The following is a 14,711-nucleotide window of genomic DNA, read 5'->3' as shown; positions in this document are numbered from 1 at the left end:
GCAGATCTGCCTGACCTCAGTCTCATCTATCAAACTAGCTCCAAAAGCTTATTCTAAGTTTAAAAATACATTTGGTTGCGATAAGCAGTTAAACCTACCAGTAGAGTCTATGAATATAAGTACTAGCTAAATTGCATTATAATAAAATACATCTCATTGATTAAAATAAATATTACAATAAAATAACATCCATTTGCAGTTTCTAGTGTTACTATTTAATCTTGGGTAATCACCTAAAAAATGCATGGGGAAAAGAGACAGTTCTTCTGAAAGGAATAGTGTGAATACAAAATTAAAAATACATAAATATAAGGCCTTGATTTTATATGTATTTAAAACAGTTTTTGGCGTTTCATATTATTCAGAATAGATCTCTTTCTACCCTATTGTGAAGTTAGGGAGAAATGGAAAAAGAGGAGATTGTCTTTTGGAAGAATTGTGGCTGAAGCTTAATCACTGTTATGTTTGCCTTCAACACTGTGTTTTTTAGTAATAAGTCTTGTAAGGACATAACTTCTATGGCCTATAGGCAGTAATGGTACTAATACCTATGATGAAAATACCACAAAAAATTCTACAAATAGAAGTAGTAGTCTTTTCATTTTTTGAAATGCTTTTTTTAAAAATTTTAACTATCACCTTAGAAACCATACATCAATAAACTAATTAAGACTAGTGGGTGATTCTGACATGTATATCATATCTCATCTTACCATTTACTATAGCACCACACTAATCAGACCCGCCTCAGGGTTTTATTGCCTGTTAAATGAAGCCTGGGAGCATTTCCTCCATGATTTATTATGGTATTTGGAGAAGTAGTTTCATTTGGGAAATACAGTTTCCATTTGTTTTCCTTTTAACTTGAATTTAAACTCAATTCCTATTTTTGGTTTTGATTAATCTTTTTTTCCATTAGCAAATTACCAGTGTATTTTAATATTTTGATATTTTGTTGTATTACACACAGAGATGAATATTTTGTTTTGTGTGAGTATATATCTGGAGACTCCTGCGTTTGGGGAGAGGAGAGAGAGTAGGTTGCATTTTTTTTCTTTTAGTTTTAACTTACACGCAGATGGATTGTAAATTTCTTAGACTGTGACATTGATAACAGCATAGGAATTAAAACTGTATCTGGGAATTTTGACTTTTCTATAGTCCTGGGCTCCTAATCAGAAGTTTAGTAAATGTGTGTTGATTGATTAGATGGCAATATAAATAAACCTAGTAAACGTAAGCTTATGTTCAAGGTAAAAGAAAAAGAAAATGAACTGTTCACATTCATCAAGAAATAGAGCAAATCAAAATAAGTCAGTCAAAAGAGTCAAGTTCATTTAATGAATATAGACATAGCCTTTAAAAATGCGTTATAAATGTAATTGAAGAGTTAAAGACGCACACACTGAATTCTCTAACAGGGGTGTGGTTTATGTGTGAGGTACTTGGATACAGTTTTAGTCTGACAACATGTTAACCTTGCTGGATTAAAAAAAAACTGAATGAAGACAAGGGGAGAAAAATCCTGGAGAAACATCATCTCCTTGTGGCAGCAGTTTATTTGGAAAGGGGATGACAAAATATGTCAAGACAATGCCCTGGCTTTCTTCATTAAATTTAGTAATGATTTGGGGAAAAAAAGGAAGAGTTTTTCTGTAACATTTTTTTCTGCAGATTTATAGACGTTTGTGGGATAAATATCTTCAAAGAAATATATATTACTTATCACACAGTTAATATTTTGCATATTATGGTCTTATTGGAATTAGAAATGTTTAGTAATTTATATCTTTAAATAGATGTACATCTTCTTTTTTTTTTTTTTTAACATCTTCTTTTTGTTTCCAAGATTTTTCTTTTATGAGTTTATTTCCAGTTCTGAGACATCATTATGTTATAGAGGAGCTTTGTTTTTGTTTTCTTTTTTGGTGATGGCTTTTGGCAGCCACCCGTCTCCAAGTACAGTGTAACATGTAACAGTGAAGCTTGTTAAAGGGGGAGAAATATAAACTATCACCAGGCAGGCCCTGACAGACATTCAGACATCCACACAGACACTGCTGCTACTTGATGGTGTCTCCCATTTTGAAAATGTAGCTATTTAAAAAGGGACAAAGTCGCAATAACTTTACACGCCTGTTGCTTGTTGTATGCACATATATTTTACTTGTGATTATTTCCCCACTGACAGTATCTTTCTAATGTTTAATTTGAATGGTTACATTTATCTTTGCTAACTTGTCACTGTTAGTTTTACACTACGTTTCAATCCTCTAAATAGATTGTATATGTGCACACTGTACTTGGTAAAGAATTTAGAATTTGTGGTGATCCACACTGATGGGCTTGGGAGTATGTATGGGGGAGAACATGGGATAGATAGTAATTCAAGGTAGCAGGAAATCCTAACATGCACCTCTCCATGTTTTTAGCACTGATAGGCATTGATTTCATTTCATTGTTGAGATAATGGTGTCCTGTAAGCATTTAGGTGGAACAAAATGCCTAGGGTTAAACGTGGACTATAGTTAATCTTCAGTGCAATTCATCCTCAGGCAGGTAATCAAAAATATACACGTGTTATTTTGAAAGTTCTGTTAAAGCTGTTATTTAAAAGTGGCAATCATATCCAGATGAAAATTCCAGAATATACCCCAAATATATTATAATCATCAGCATCGAGCTGCAATCATTTATTTTAAGAATCACATTTGCAAGCTAGGTCCATTTAAAATAAATATCCTGAGCTTCCCTGGTGGCACAGTGGTTAAGAATCCACCTGCCAATGCAGGGGACACAGGTTCGAGCCCTGGTCCGGGAAGACCCCACATGCCGCGGAGCAACTAAGCCTGTGCGCCACAACTACTGAGCCTGCGCTCTAGAGCCCACGAGCCACAACTACTGAGCCCGTGTGCCACAACTACAGAGGCCCATGTGCCTAGAGCCCGTGCTCCGCAACAGGAGAAGCCACCGCAATGAGAAACCCGCGCACCACAACGAAGAGCAGTCCCCACTTGCTACAACTAGAAGAAAGCCCGCAGGCAGCAACGAAGACCCAACACAGCCAAAAATAAATAAAATAAATAAAATAAACATTTAAAATAAAATAAAATATCCCAAATCTTAGTGTAAAAGTAATTTTTTAGTGAAATTACCGTTTTCTTTTTTTTAAAGTAGACACACCCAACTGGGTTGTTTAAGTATTTGTAGGAGTGAAACTTATTTCCAAAGACTTCAGAGTGGGAAAACCAACAACTTTTTTTTTAATTAAAAAAATTTTTTTAACATCTTTATTGGAGTATAATTGCTTTACAGTGGTGTGTTAGTTTCTGCTGTATAACAAAGTGAATCAGCTATACATATACATATATCCCCATATCTCCTCCCTCTTGCATCTCCCTCCCACCCTCCCCATCCCACTCCTCTAGGTGGTCACAGAGCACTGAGCTGATCTCCCTGTGCTATGCAGCTGCTTCCCACTGGCTATCTATAACCAACAACTTTTGACTTTATATTTTAAGGGCAACACAGAGGAAATTTTCATTCAATTTCTGTTTAATTTGCTGTGACTGCTTTTGACATTCACAAATTATGTCATTAATTTTGACATGCAAATAAGAAAACCAGTGACTTTGGGATTCAGCTCTGAAGAGCTCTCACAGGTGCTTAGACATGTCGCCTCTGTCTCCCCGCCAGGAATAACAGGACGATCAGTAAATGAGGTGTTGTAGTTTTCCCACAAGCCTTTGTAAAAGGAGTCTTTTTTCCTCTTTCTGATCCATTACAGAGCATTTGATTCTCAGGAACTTTTCCCCCTTTAATTTGTGCCTTCTTTCCTTACTTAAAGATGTGGTCTCTTTTACTTTTTTGTTGATGAAGTCATTGATGACATTTTCTCAGGTAATTTTTTCCCCTTTAACTTGGATCTTCTTCCATTCCTTCAATCTATAGAGTATTTTCATTTATTGTTGTCAGTGTCACTGATGACATTTTCATCTTGTTCTTGACATATTCATTTTATAATACATGGCATTGTAAGGGGTTTTTTGGTCAGTGCCATTTTGGCAAACACTTGCCAGTGGCTACCAGAGAAGGTCAGTTAGACGCGGAGCAATGAAATAAATTACCCAAAAAGGCTTCTCTGCAATACTAATGAATAGGCAGAGGACTAAGGGAGTCTGGGGTTCTTTGTGTTGTTTCTTTTTGTTGTTGTTATTGTTCCAGATTTTATCATTGTCATTCACTATATAACCTTGGTAAACTTATTTAAGTTCTCTTTTATAAGATTGAGTTAATGAGAACCTACCTTAGTGAAATGTTTGGAGGCTTAATCATGTTTCAAAAGCACCTTGAGTATGAATCATTTGTTCATTATTAGAATGGTGGCTTGGGTGGTACCATCCATCATTGATGCTTTATCACCATTGTAGCCTCATGGTTCCCTGCAAATTGACAGGGAAGGTCTTATATCAAACATTTTAAAGACACTAGCAGATTCTTGATGGCTACTTATTGCTTATTGTGTGGTAATACTGAAGTGTTCACAATTATCTGAAGAAAATAAGGCAATTAGTGTGTACTCATTATTGTATATTTTCATAAACGTCTCTATTTTCAGATTAAATGGGTGAAGTGTTTTCAGATTCATAAATGGAGTTTTTAAAAAAAAAAAAAACGGTGACCCCTACTTATGTTGCTATAAAGTAAAATACCTTAATATATAGCTACTTTACCTCTGTGAATGTTTTCCACTTGCAGTTTTTATCCAAATACTGTATATTTTAATGAGTTACACTTTTCAAAATATACTTTAACATTATCTACACACACACATACTCACACACGCATGATGGACTAATAAGGAGATTAAATGAAATTCAAAATATCTAAGGAAGCAGGGCTTTCAATTTCTAATTTCTGGTTCAGTTGAGGAAATATAATGACTGAAAATTAAGGAAATTAACTGTTTACTTTGAGTGTTTATATGTAATTCTGTGTTTGATATATTCCAAAAATCCTAGGATCTGATTTGGAAGTAGTTTCAAAGGACATGTAACTCAGCCTTCTACCTATAAACTGCTGACTCTTCATCTATTGCATATATGCGGTTCTTTCTTTTTTTCTTTTCTTCCCATCTTCTTACCACTTTTCCTTCATCTCTCATCTGGGTCTATTTAATTAACATATTAAATCACATTCTGACTATCTGACATTCAAAATGCTTCATAAGTAAAAGATCAGCACTTTCTGAAAGTATTTTAAAGATCAGGTTATTTATTCTCAGTTTTAAAAAAAGACTGCAACACATCCCCTGAACTTTAGAGCTTGGACAGGTGTATGAGAGGTTTTAAAATACAGAGACATCTCCCTGGAGCGTGTGTTTTGCAGGAGTGGAGTGGGGAGGACACAGCGGACTGCCAGGGGGCAAACCGCTAGAGGGAAGACACTGCACATGCTGATTTCCCTTTGCTCTGTCTTGCTTTGTTTTTCCAGCCCTGTGGCTTGCAGGTTTATTAAAATGCTAATGATGTTTATTCTATTTTTATTGGCAGCTCTCCAGATTTGATTATTGATATATCTGAATAACAGTGAAATGCAACATCAAGGTCTCACTTGACTCTTTTCCCTAGATTTTCGTCAGTAGAAGTATAAATACCACAATGTCCGATGGATCATATTGCAGTTTTTTTATCTGTATAAAAGTGAAATGTTACAAGAGCACTGTCAACTGCTGTTTGGAAATGAGCTTTTATTGGGCTAGCGAGGGGTCTCCCGTGGGCTCCATCCTTAGGTGAGTGTGCTATCCCGCTCTCTAAGGAATAATCATATTTCCAATAACAAGTACCTGAGTGTGTTTGTGGGTTTTCATTGCTGTTCTCATTTTCTGGGTTTTGGTATTTCACATCTTGTACAGACTGACTAACGTGTACACTAATAACCTGCAGAATACACCTGTGACTGGCAAGGGATTGAGGCGTTACTATATTTCTACCTGCTCTTTCTGAAAATTTTAACCACAGCCCTTTGGGGTTGAAAAGACTTCTGAGAACACCTCCTGTAACTTCTTCATCTTGCTGTTTTGAAACTGAGGCTCCAAGATCACCTGTGACTTGTCTAGGTTCACACAGCCTGCTAGTGGTGAAGGTGGCCCTTAGGCTGCTGGGTCCCACTTGGCTGAGCTTCTCCCTTATCTTCCATTATAGCCACTTATTTGCCATCAACACTTGTTTTCTTTCATGGCCTAGAATGGAACTGGAGTATCTCTAGATTGTACACTCTTGTGTTTCTTTTATGCCCCTTTGGCAAAACAACAACACACACACAAGGAGATTTTTAGTAAATATTAAAAAAAAAAAATGGAGACTATCTAAAATCTCACTTTCTAAACATTTCCATTGTTGACATTTTGGTGAACATCTTTTTAGATATGCACATATGTGCGTGTCCTCCTTTTGGAATTACGTTGTGTGTGCTATTTTGCAGTCTGCGTTTATGTCAACAATATACTACGGATTTATTTTTATTTTAATAAATATAGATACCTCTCACCATTTCTCATGGATTTACAGTAGGGTTTTAGCATATTGCACTTAACCAATCTCTTATTGATAGACATTCTAATTATTTCCAATTTTTACTCATAATAACTGTATGGTGAGCATCCTTATACCTGTGTCTTTGTGTACTTTTAATTTTTGTCTCCTTAGCGTTAAATTCTTGAAATGGAATTCCTGTATGTAAGGGTAAATATATGTAAACTTTTTATACATCTTGCTTAATTCCCTATAGAAGATTATATCAATATATGTCTATATCCCTGGAGAAGAGTATCTGTTTCTCCATACCTATGCCAACCCTGGATGCAATCATCACCTATTTTGGAGCATTTAAAAATAACTTTAATGTTTAACTTTAATGTTTTTTAATGTTTAATAAAATTATTTAGGCACTAAATAATTATTTTCCACTAAGAGACAGTATGCATAGTAGTTATGCCTGGAGCCAGATAGTCTGGATTTGAATCCTGGCTCTGCCACTTGCTACACATTTGTCACTGGGCAAGTTGCTTAGTCTCCCTCTGTCTTATTATCTGTAAAATGAAGATTCCAATAGTACTCACTTCATAATGTTTTTGTCTGATTTAAATGTGATTATACATGTAAAGCACTTAGCACGGTTTCTGGCACGTAGTTAATTACTCAATACATGCCAGCTATAGCTATAATAATAATTATTATTACTATCAGTCAGTGAGTATTTGATTTCCATCTACAGTTTATAGTACACAATGCTGGAATATGGGGTTTGAAAAGAAATATAAGACACACCGATCAAAAAACCCCACCACATACCAGAGATAAGGCATAAGTAGTAAATGAAAGTTACATAATCAAGTTAAATAACAACACAAAATTACAGTGTAAGAACAGACATGGACTAAAACATTATTAATTACCAAATGAATGGTATATTCATGAAACAGGCTTCCATTATAATATTTGGAAGATCAATACCGCAGTTTGCTCTACTGTTTTATATTCTTTTTCCCAACAGGACCGACTCCTCCTGTGATTTAGGGTGATTGTATATCTCAATTCGTGCAGCACAGTCCTGGTTTGTGTCTGGCCTAATATTATGGTTGGATGATAAATTATATGGTCACCCTTTTATCCCAGTGATACCTTTCTGTGAATGTCATTGTGATGATGATGTGATGTCAAATTCTTGCCTTGGCCTAGGAGCTATTTTGACTATTATCTTTGCCCATTTGTTCTATTTTGGATCAATTTTATAGTTTAATTTAGAGGACAATCTTATTTCCAGGTGCTCAGGGGAAAGCTCATTCTTAACTATCACTTACTGCTTACAAATGTTAGAAGAGAAACTTGGTTTACTGCCAGAGAAGAATAGTTTATTGCTGGATTATTGATGATCCAGCATGTTGCATCAGGGTGTCAAGTGAGACTTTATTTTTCTGAAACCAAAGGGAGAAATATTTCAGGGTGAATTATGGCAGTTAGGTGGAAAATTTTAAATGTATAAATAAAACAAATCCACTCTTCCTTAGAGGTCTAACATGTTATTTTGCACACAGGTGTGATTGTAATGATAAACACGTTTTGAGCAATGTGTAGTTCTCCACATCTTCAGTACAGATTTTTAAAAATATTTTAATGTCCTGCATTATTGGCATCTTAGCCAGTTTCCTAATATTTGATTATTAGTTGAACCTTCTTATCTGCTTTCCTTGCCATTGATGTCACAATAATACATTTAAAAGATTGAGAGTTTAGTTTTTGAATGATGAATAAATGGTAAGAAAGAACATAAAGGAATAGAGGTTGACTATGCTGGGCCCTGGCAAAAATGAAACATTTTTTAGCTCTTTCATTATAACTATCTCTTAATTAGATATTATCAAATGTTAAAGGAAGATGCTTGTCACATTTGGATTTATTGTGTAGGAAATTCATGCTCTGAATCATAGTGGGCCTAGATGACTTTTTTTCTGATCTAGATGAAAACATTGTCATATTATAATATTAGTGTTTGATTCAATATAATTTGTATTCCTTTTTTTTTTTTTTTTTTTGGTCATTGATTATGTGCCAGGCAGTGTACTTAGTACTGGCAGTACATAGTTGAATAAGAAATGGTCTCTGCCTCCCAGAGCAGGGGAGGGTAGGGAGAGGCTAATAAGACTTGTGAATAGCCATAGGATTTAAAAAAACCTACCTGCATATCATTATAGAATAACAGCTGAAACACTAACACTTATATAGCATTGCCTTTGCTAACCCCTGCTCTAAGTGCTTTACATATAGTAAATTTCTAACAACCCTGTGAGGTAGATACTATTATTATTCCCATTTTTCAAATAAGGGAACCAAGGCACAAGAGATTAAGTGGCCCAGTGTCACATAAGTAAAATACAATTTTCTATTGCAAGTGAACTCCTTAGGGAAGCAGTATTCACATGTCTCTTTTGTGTCTGATAAGCATTATGAGAAGTAATTGTCGTGTGACCCAAGAATCTGTGAGAGAAAATTACTGCATATGATTTTGTTTATTCGTCATTTATTCACTTACCAGGTATTTATTAAGTACTTACTGTGACCGGACATTTGGGCTAGGACAGTGAACAGAATCTTTGTGTTCCCTGCCTTCATGGAGTTGATAGTTAGCAATACTTGCCTCTGACATAGTCAAGGGATTTCTGGATGATTGTATAATACTTGTGCCGCTTTTCATTTTCATCATTTCTATGCACTCTTTTTCACTTTGTTGAGCACGCTCTGAAACCCTGTTTGCTCTTCCTATAATTGAGGGAGTCAGTGGTCTCCAGGTGCCATGAGTAGATAGTTTTTAATTACTGTACATTGCACTCTTGTGTAACCTGGATTTTTACATATTGTACAATGACTCCCTTAAACTGATATTTATATACCAAATCTCATTGCTCTCACTGATGTAAGATGGTCCCTGGCTCTCACTTAGATTTTCTAACTTACTTTCAGTGACTAACGGGATATATTGTTTAACTAAAATTCCTACTGCAGTTATATTCCATTTTACATATTGGGGAAAATCTGGGTCCTGAGTTGATTTATCAGTGCTCAGTGGTGTGACTGCCAAGTACTGCAGCTGCTGGGAGAGTGTGACCTGTGTGGAGGCCTTGGGACGCTAATGGGTAGTGACTTGTGATAAGAACTGACTCACTGGTTGAGTTTGCACTGTTTTTTCTTTCAGCATGTCGTGATTCTCTCCCCAGGGTCTTGCAGAGAGGCGATCACTTATGGGCAATCTGGGCTGCTGAAAAAGAAAGCTTCTCCCACATCTCCTTCAGGGACCTAGTGTTTCCCACCTTGGAAGCTAAACGGCTTAGGGGCTGGCTGACCTTCGCCTGAGACCCAGAAACAGGGTGGAAAAAAGGGCGGTTGCTCTTAGGTAAGGGAAACTGCTCCCTTCTCAGCCTCAGCCATGAGACTGACTTTTCCTTAAGGCCCCGTCAAGACTCTTACCTCCCTGCTGAATTATGCAGGCCCAAGGAAGACATGCCTGCAGGATCACAATTAGGGATTTTATCCTGCCCTTCCTCCATCTGTCCCAAGTAACATCTTAATTCTTTTTTTTTTAACTTTCAAACTTGTTTTTAGGACTGGTTTTTATCCTCAAGTGGGGGCTGTCGCTAAGTATATGAAAAGGGCTTTCCTCTGGGATTTTTTTCTTTAGTTCAGATATTAAACTAAACATAGAACATAATTTATGGAAAACAATTTTTCTTATTGGTGTGGTGGCTCATTTTCCCCCAGTAGAATGCCAACCCAATTTTACTCTGCATTCTCAAAGCTGGTGGCTAAGAGCTTTCTTCCTTTCCTCTTTATTTCAGAAGTAAGTAGTGGTTTGTCTAATTACTGTACTGTAGTTACAATTATAGAGAAAAGGTCAGTCTAGTCCTTGCCAATTAAAGTAGGAAAAAGCTACATTTATAACCACTAAGAGCCATTATGTCAATTTAATGCTGTTCATCAGTGTGTAACCTGTTTTCTAGGATATATAAATCTAATTTTGGTATTATAGTACACTCACCCTTTTAAAGGCCTTTGGTGGTGCGGAAGAGACATTATTGCGAGTGACTTATATTAATCGTGCATCCTTTCATTGTGTCTCATCATGGATTTTAGGATCTGGATTTTGTAAAACCTGGTCATCATAATAAGTAGGAATAGACCCTCTGAGTCACTGGTTGATCCTTTTATTTTTAATTATTTGACAAAATAACATAACCTGTTGTGATTTAGGTTTTCTAACTTTTTTTCAGTGACAAACAGGCATATACTATTTAACTAAAATTCTCATTGCTATGATGTTTCATTTTATATATAGGAAAAATCTATAAACTTTTACTATCCTAGTGAGAAAATAATCCTGGGATCTAAGTTGAGTTTTCATTGCTGTTTTCTTACCTTTGCTATTTTCATTTTTATATGTGTATAGTATTTAAGGATTTTTAACATCATTGATTTAGTACATTAAGAAAATATGATTGAAAATGAAATATTTATGTTAATTTCACCCCTTATGAAAAGTCTGAACGCAATATATCTTTATATGCCGTGCAGGATGTATCACATATCACCAGGTTTTCGCAAATCTGAAATGTTGTCTTCTTAAGTAATCCTTTTGCTATAGTAGTTTTTTGAATAAAATCACATAGTGTTTTGAATCAAGAAAAAGGGGGTTGGGAAAGTTGAGTTTGTCTGGCTTAGACTTGTGAGGGATATGAGAACATACCTACAACTTGATATTCCAGAGTAGATTTCTCTATTCGAAGTAATTGTCTGTAATATTAGCCAAGGACATTCTGATTCTTGTTCTCTGAGACTTTACAAATCTAAAATATGGGAATACTAATTGAAATACCACCATTTACTTGCTAGGGACCTATGGGTTTCTTTTTCCTTCTTCCAGTAAGGTTCAAGGTACACCTTCAGGCCTTTGAAGCTCCCCATAGCTATATTTACCTCTTTCAGTATCTTCTACGTGCAAAAGAAAATGTAAAACTTAGTAGACTTATCATGGCTTTCTTTTCTTGTTTTAGCTCTTAGAAGCTATTGTGTTGAACTCTCAGATCTGAATATGCCATGGTTGATTACATTGACCTCCCACCAAGCCTACTTTTCTCTAAGTCGAACTGGGGCTGAGACATTCCACTTTTCTATGCAGTGACTTTTTTCCTGACCCTCTAGAAATCAAATTTTGGATTGAATTGATTTTATGATCTTAAATCCTTGATCCGTATGTCACCTTGGAATAGTCCCTGGCTCTGTTCTTTCTCCTTCAATCTCTCCACTTACTAATGTTTGAATAATAATGCCAGCGACCACAACCACCATGCACACACACACACACACACACACACACCATTAGAAGTTGTTGGTTATTGCTTTATAGTTACAGTTTTATTTGTGGAAATTTGATATCTTTTTTTTTTAATGTAAATTTATTTATTTATTTTTGGCTGATGTTGGGTCTTCGTTGCGCGCAGGCTTTCTCTAGTTGCAGCGAGCGGGGGGCTACTCTTTGTTGCGGTGCGTAGGCTTCTCATTGCGGTGGCTTCTCTTGTTGCAGAACACTGGGTCTACGTGCACGGGCTCAGTAGTTGTGGCTCTTGGGCTCTAGAGTGCAGGCTCAGTAGTTGTGGCACACAGGCTTAATTGCTCTGCGGCATGTGGGATCTTTCCAGACCAGGGCTCAAACCCGTGTCCCCTGCATTGGCAGGCGGATTCTTAACCACTGCGCCACCAGGGGAGTCCCTTATATCTTTAAATATTATAAAACATAGCACTTTCTATTTGCTTAAGCCTCTCATTCTTGGGGTTTATAGTTTTCTTATTACAGGTCCTATGTATTTCATATTAAATTTAGTTTTATTCAGTAATTTTATTGCTGTAGTGAATGATATCAATTTAATGTTTTTTAACTGGTTATTATTGGTCAATGAGAGTATACTTTTTGTACATTTTAAATATACTTCTGTATGTAAATTTTGTAATTGACCATCTTTCTGCATTTATATAGTGTCTAATAGGTTTATAGTTGATTCTCTTGGCTCTTAAAGGTAGACAGTCACATCATTTGAAAATAATGATAAATTTACCCTCTTTTTTCTAAGATTTTGCCTTTTATTTCCTTTTATTTATATATTTGATTGTATTCTCTAGAATGTCAAGAGGCAAGTTATAGTGTCCATCGACAGATGAATGGATAAAGAAGATGTGGCACATATATACAATGGAATATTACTCAGCCATAAAAAGAAACGAAATTGACTATTTGTAGTGAGGTGGATGGACCTAGAGTCTGTCATACAGAGTGAAGTAAGTCAGGAAGAGCAAAACAAATACTGTATGCTAACACATATATATGGAATCTAAGGGAAAAAAAAAAAGCTTAATTTAAAAAGTCTAGTTCTTGCTTTTACTGTAAACTTTCTCCACCTCCCCCTCCCTTTTTTTAACATCTTTATTGGAGTATAATTGCTTTACAATGGTGTATTAATTTCTGCTGTATAACAAAGTGAATCAGCTTTATGTATACATATATCCCCATATCCCCTCCCTCTTGTGTCTCCCTCCCTCCCACCCTCCCTATCCCACCCCTCTAGGTGGTCACAAAGCACCGAGCTGATCTCCCTGTGTGATGCAGCTGCTTCCCACTAGCTAGCTATTTTACATTTGGTAGTGTATATATGTCCATACCACTCTCTCACTTCGTCCCAGCTTACCCTTCCCCCTCCCCTTGTGCTCAGGTCCACTCTCTACGTCTGGGTCTTTATTCCTGTCCTGCCCCTAGGTTCTTCAGAACCAGTTTTTTTTTTTTTTTAGAATCCATATATATGTGTTAGCATATGGTATTTGTTTCTCTCTTCCTGACTTACTTCACTCTGTATGACAGACTCTAGGTCCATCCACCTCACTACAAATAACTCCATTTCGTTTCTTTTTATGTCTGAGTAATATTCCATTGTATATATGTGCCACATCTTCTTTATCCATTCATCTGTCGATGGACACTTAGGTTGCTTCCATGACCTGGCTATTGTAAATAGTGCTGCAATGAACATTGTTGTACATGACTCTTTTTGAATTATGGTTTTCTCAGGGTATATGCCTAGTAGTGGGATTGCTGGGTCATATGGTAGTTCTATTTTTAGTTTTTTAAGGACCTCCATACTGTTCTCCATAGTAGCTGTATCAATTTACATTCCCACCAACAGTGCAGGAGAGTTCCCTTTTCTCCACACCCTCTCCAGCATTTATTGTTTGTAGAGTTTTTGTTGATGGCCATTCTAACCGGTGTGAGGTGATACCTCATTGTCATTTTGATTTGCATTTCTCTAATGATTAGTGATGTTGAGCATCCTTTTATGTGTTTGTTGGCAATCTGTATATCATCTTTGGAGAAATGTCTATTTAGGTCTTCTGCCCATTTTTGGATTTGGTTGTTTGTTTTTTTGATATTGCGCTGCATGAGCTGCTTGTATATTTTGGAGAGTAATCCTTTGTCAGTTGCTTTGTTTGCAAATATTTTCTCCCATTCTGAGGGTTGTCTTTTCATCTTGTTTATTGTTTCCTTTGCTGTGCAAAAGCTTTTTAAGTTTCATTAGGTCCCATTTGTGTATTTTTGTTTTTATTTCCATTTCTCTAGGAGGTGGGTCAAAAAGGATCTTGCTGTGATGTATGTCATAGAGTGTTCTGTCTATGTTTTCCTCTAAGAGTTTTATAGTGTCTGGCCTTACATTTAGGTCTTTAATTCATTTGGAATTTATTTTTGTGTGTGGGGTTAGGAAGTGTTCTAATTTCATTCTTTTACATGTAGCTGTCCAGTTTTCCCAGCACCAATTATTGAAGAGGCTGTCTTTTCTCCATTGTATATTCTTGCCTCCTTTATCAAAGATAAGGTGACCGTATGTGCATGGGTTTATCTCTGGGCTTTCTATCCTGTACCACTGATCTGTATTTCTGTTTTTGTGCCAGTACCACACTGTCTTGATTACTGAAGCTTTGTAGTATAGTCTGAAGTCAGTGAGCCTGATTCCTCCAGCTCCGTTTTTCTTTCTCAAGATTGCTTTGGCTATACGGGGTCTTTTGTGTTTCCATACAAATTGTGAAATTTTTTGTTCTAGTTCTGTGAAAAATGCCATTGGT

The 14,711-nt window shown here is 36.1% G+C and overlaps 1 protein-coding gene across 4 annotated transcripts in view; it reads left to right on the top strand.

The window, feature by feature from the left end:
* The window catches only part of FBXL17 (F-box and leucine rich repeat protein 17), a 470,181-nt gene that overhangs the window by 176,653 nt on the left and 278,817 nt on the right, over positions 1-14,711 (top strand). The window contains exon 7 of one of the 4 annotated variants that reach the window (XM_057540931.1): positions 5,631-5,749. The exons of the other annotated variants lie outside the window; for them this stretch is intronic. Coding sequence (XP_057396914.1) covers positions 5,631-5,652 — 22 coding nt within the window. The 3' untranslated portion in view covers positions 5,653-5,749. Of the gene's footprint in view, positions 1-5,630; positions 5,750-14,711 lie in introns of those variants that run through there. 4 annotated transcript variants of the gene reach the window in all.

This window comes from Balaenoptera acutorostrata, chromosome 2, assembly GCF_949987535.1.
Source record: "Balaenoptera acutorostrata chromosome 2, mBalAcu1.1, whole genome shotgun sequence".
NCBI lineage: Eukaryota > Metazoa > Chordata > Mammalia > Artiodactyla > Balaenopteridae > Balaenoptera > Balaenoptera acutorostrata.
Note: the sequence above shows the minus strand (reverse complement) of the source record. Positions and strands in the feature narration are given on the sequence as shown.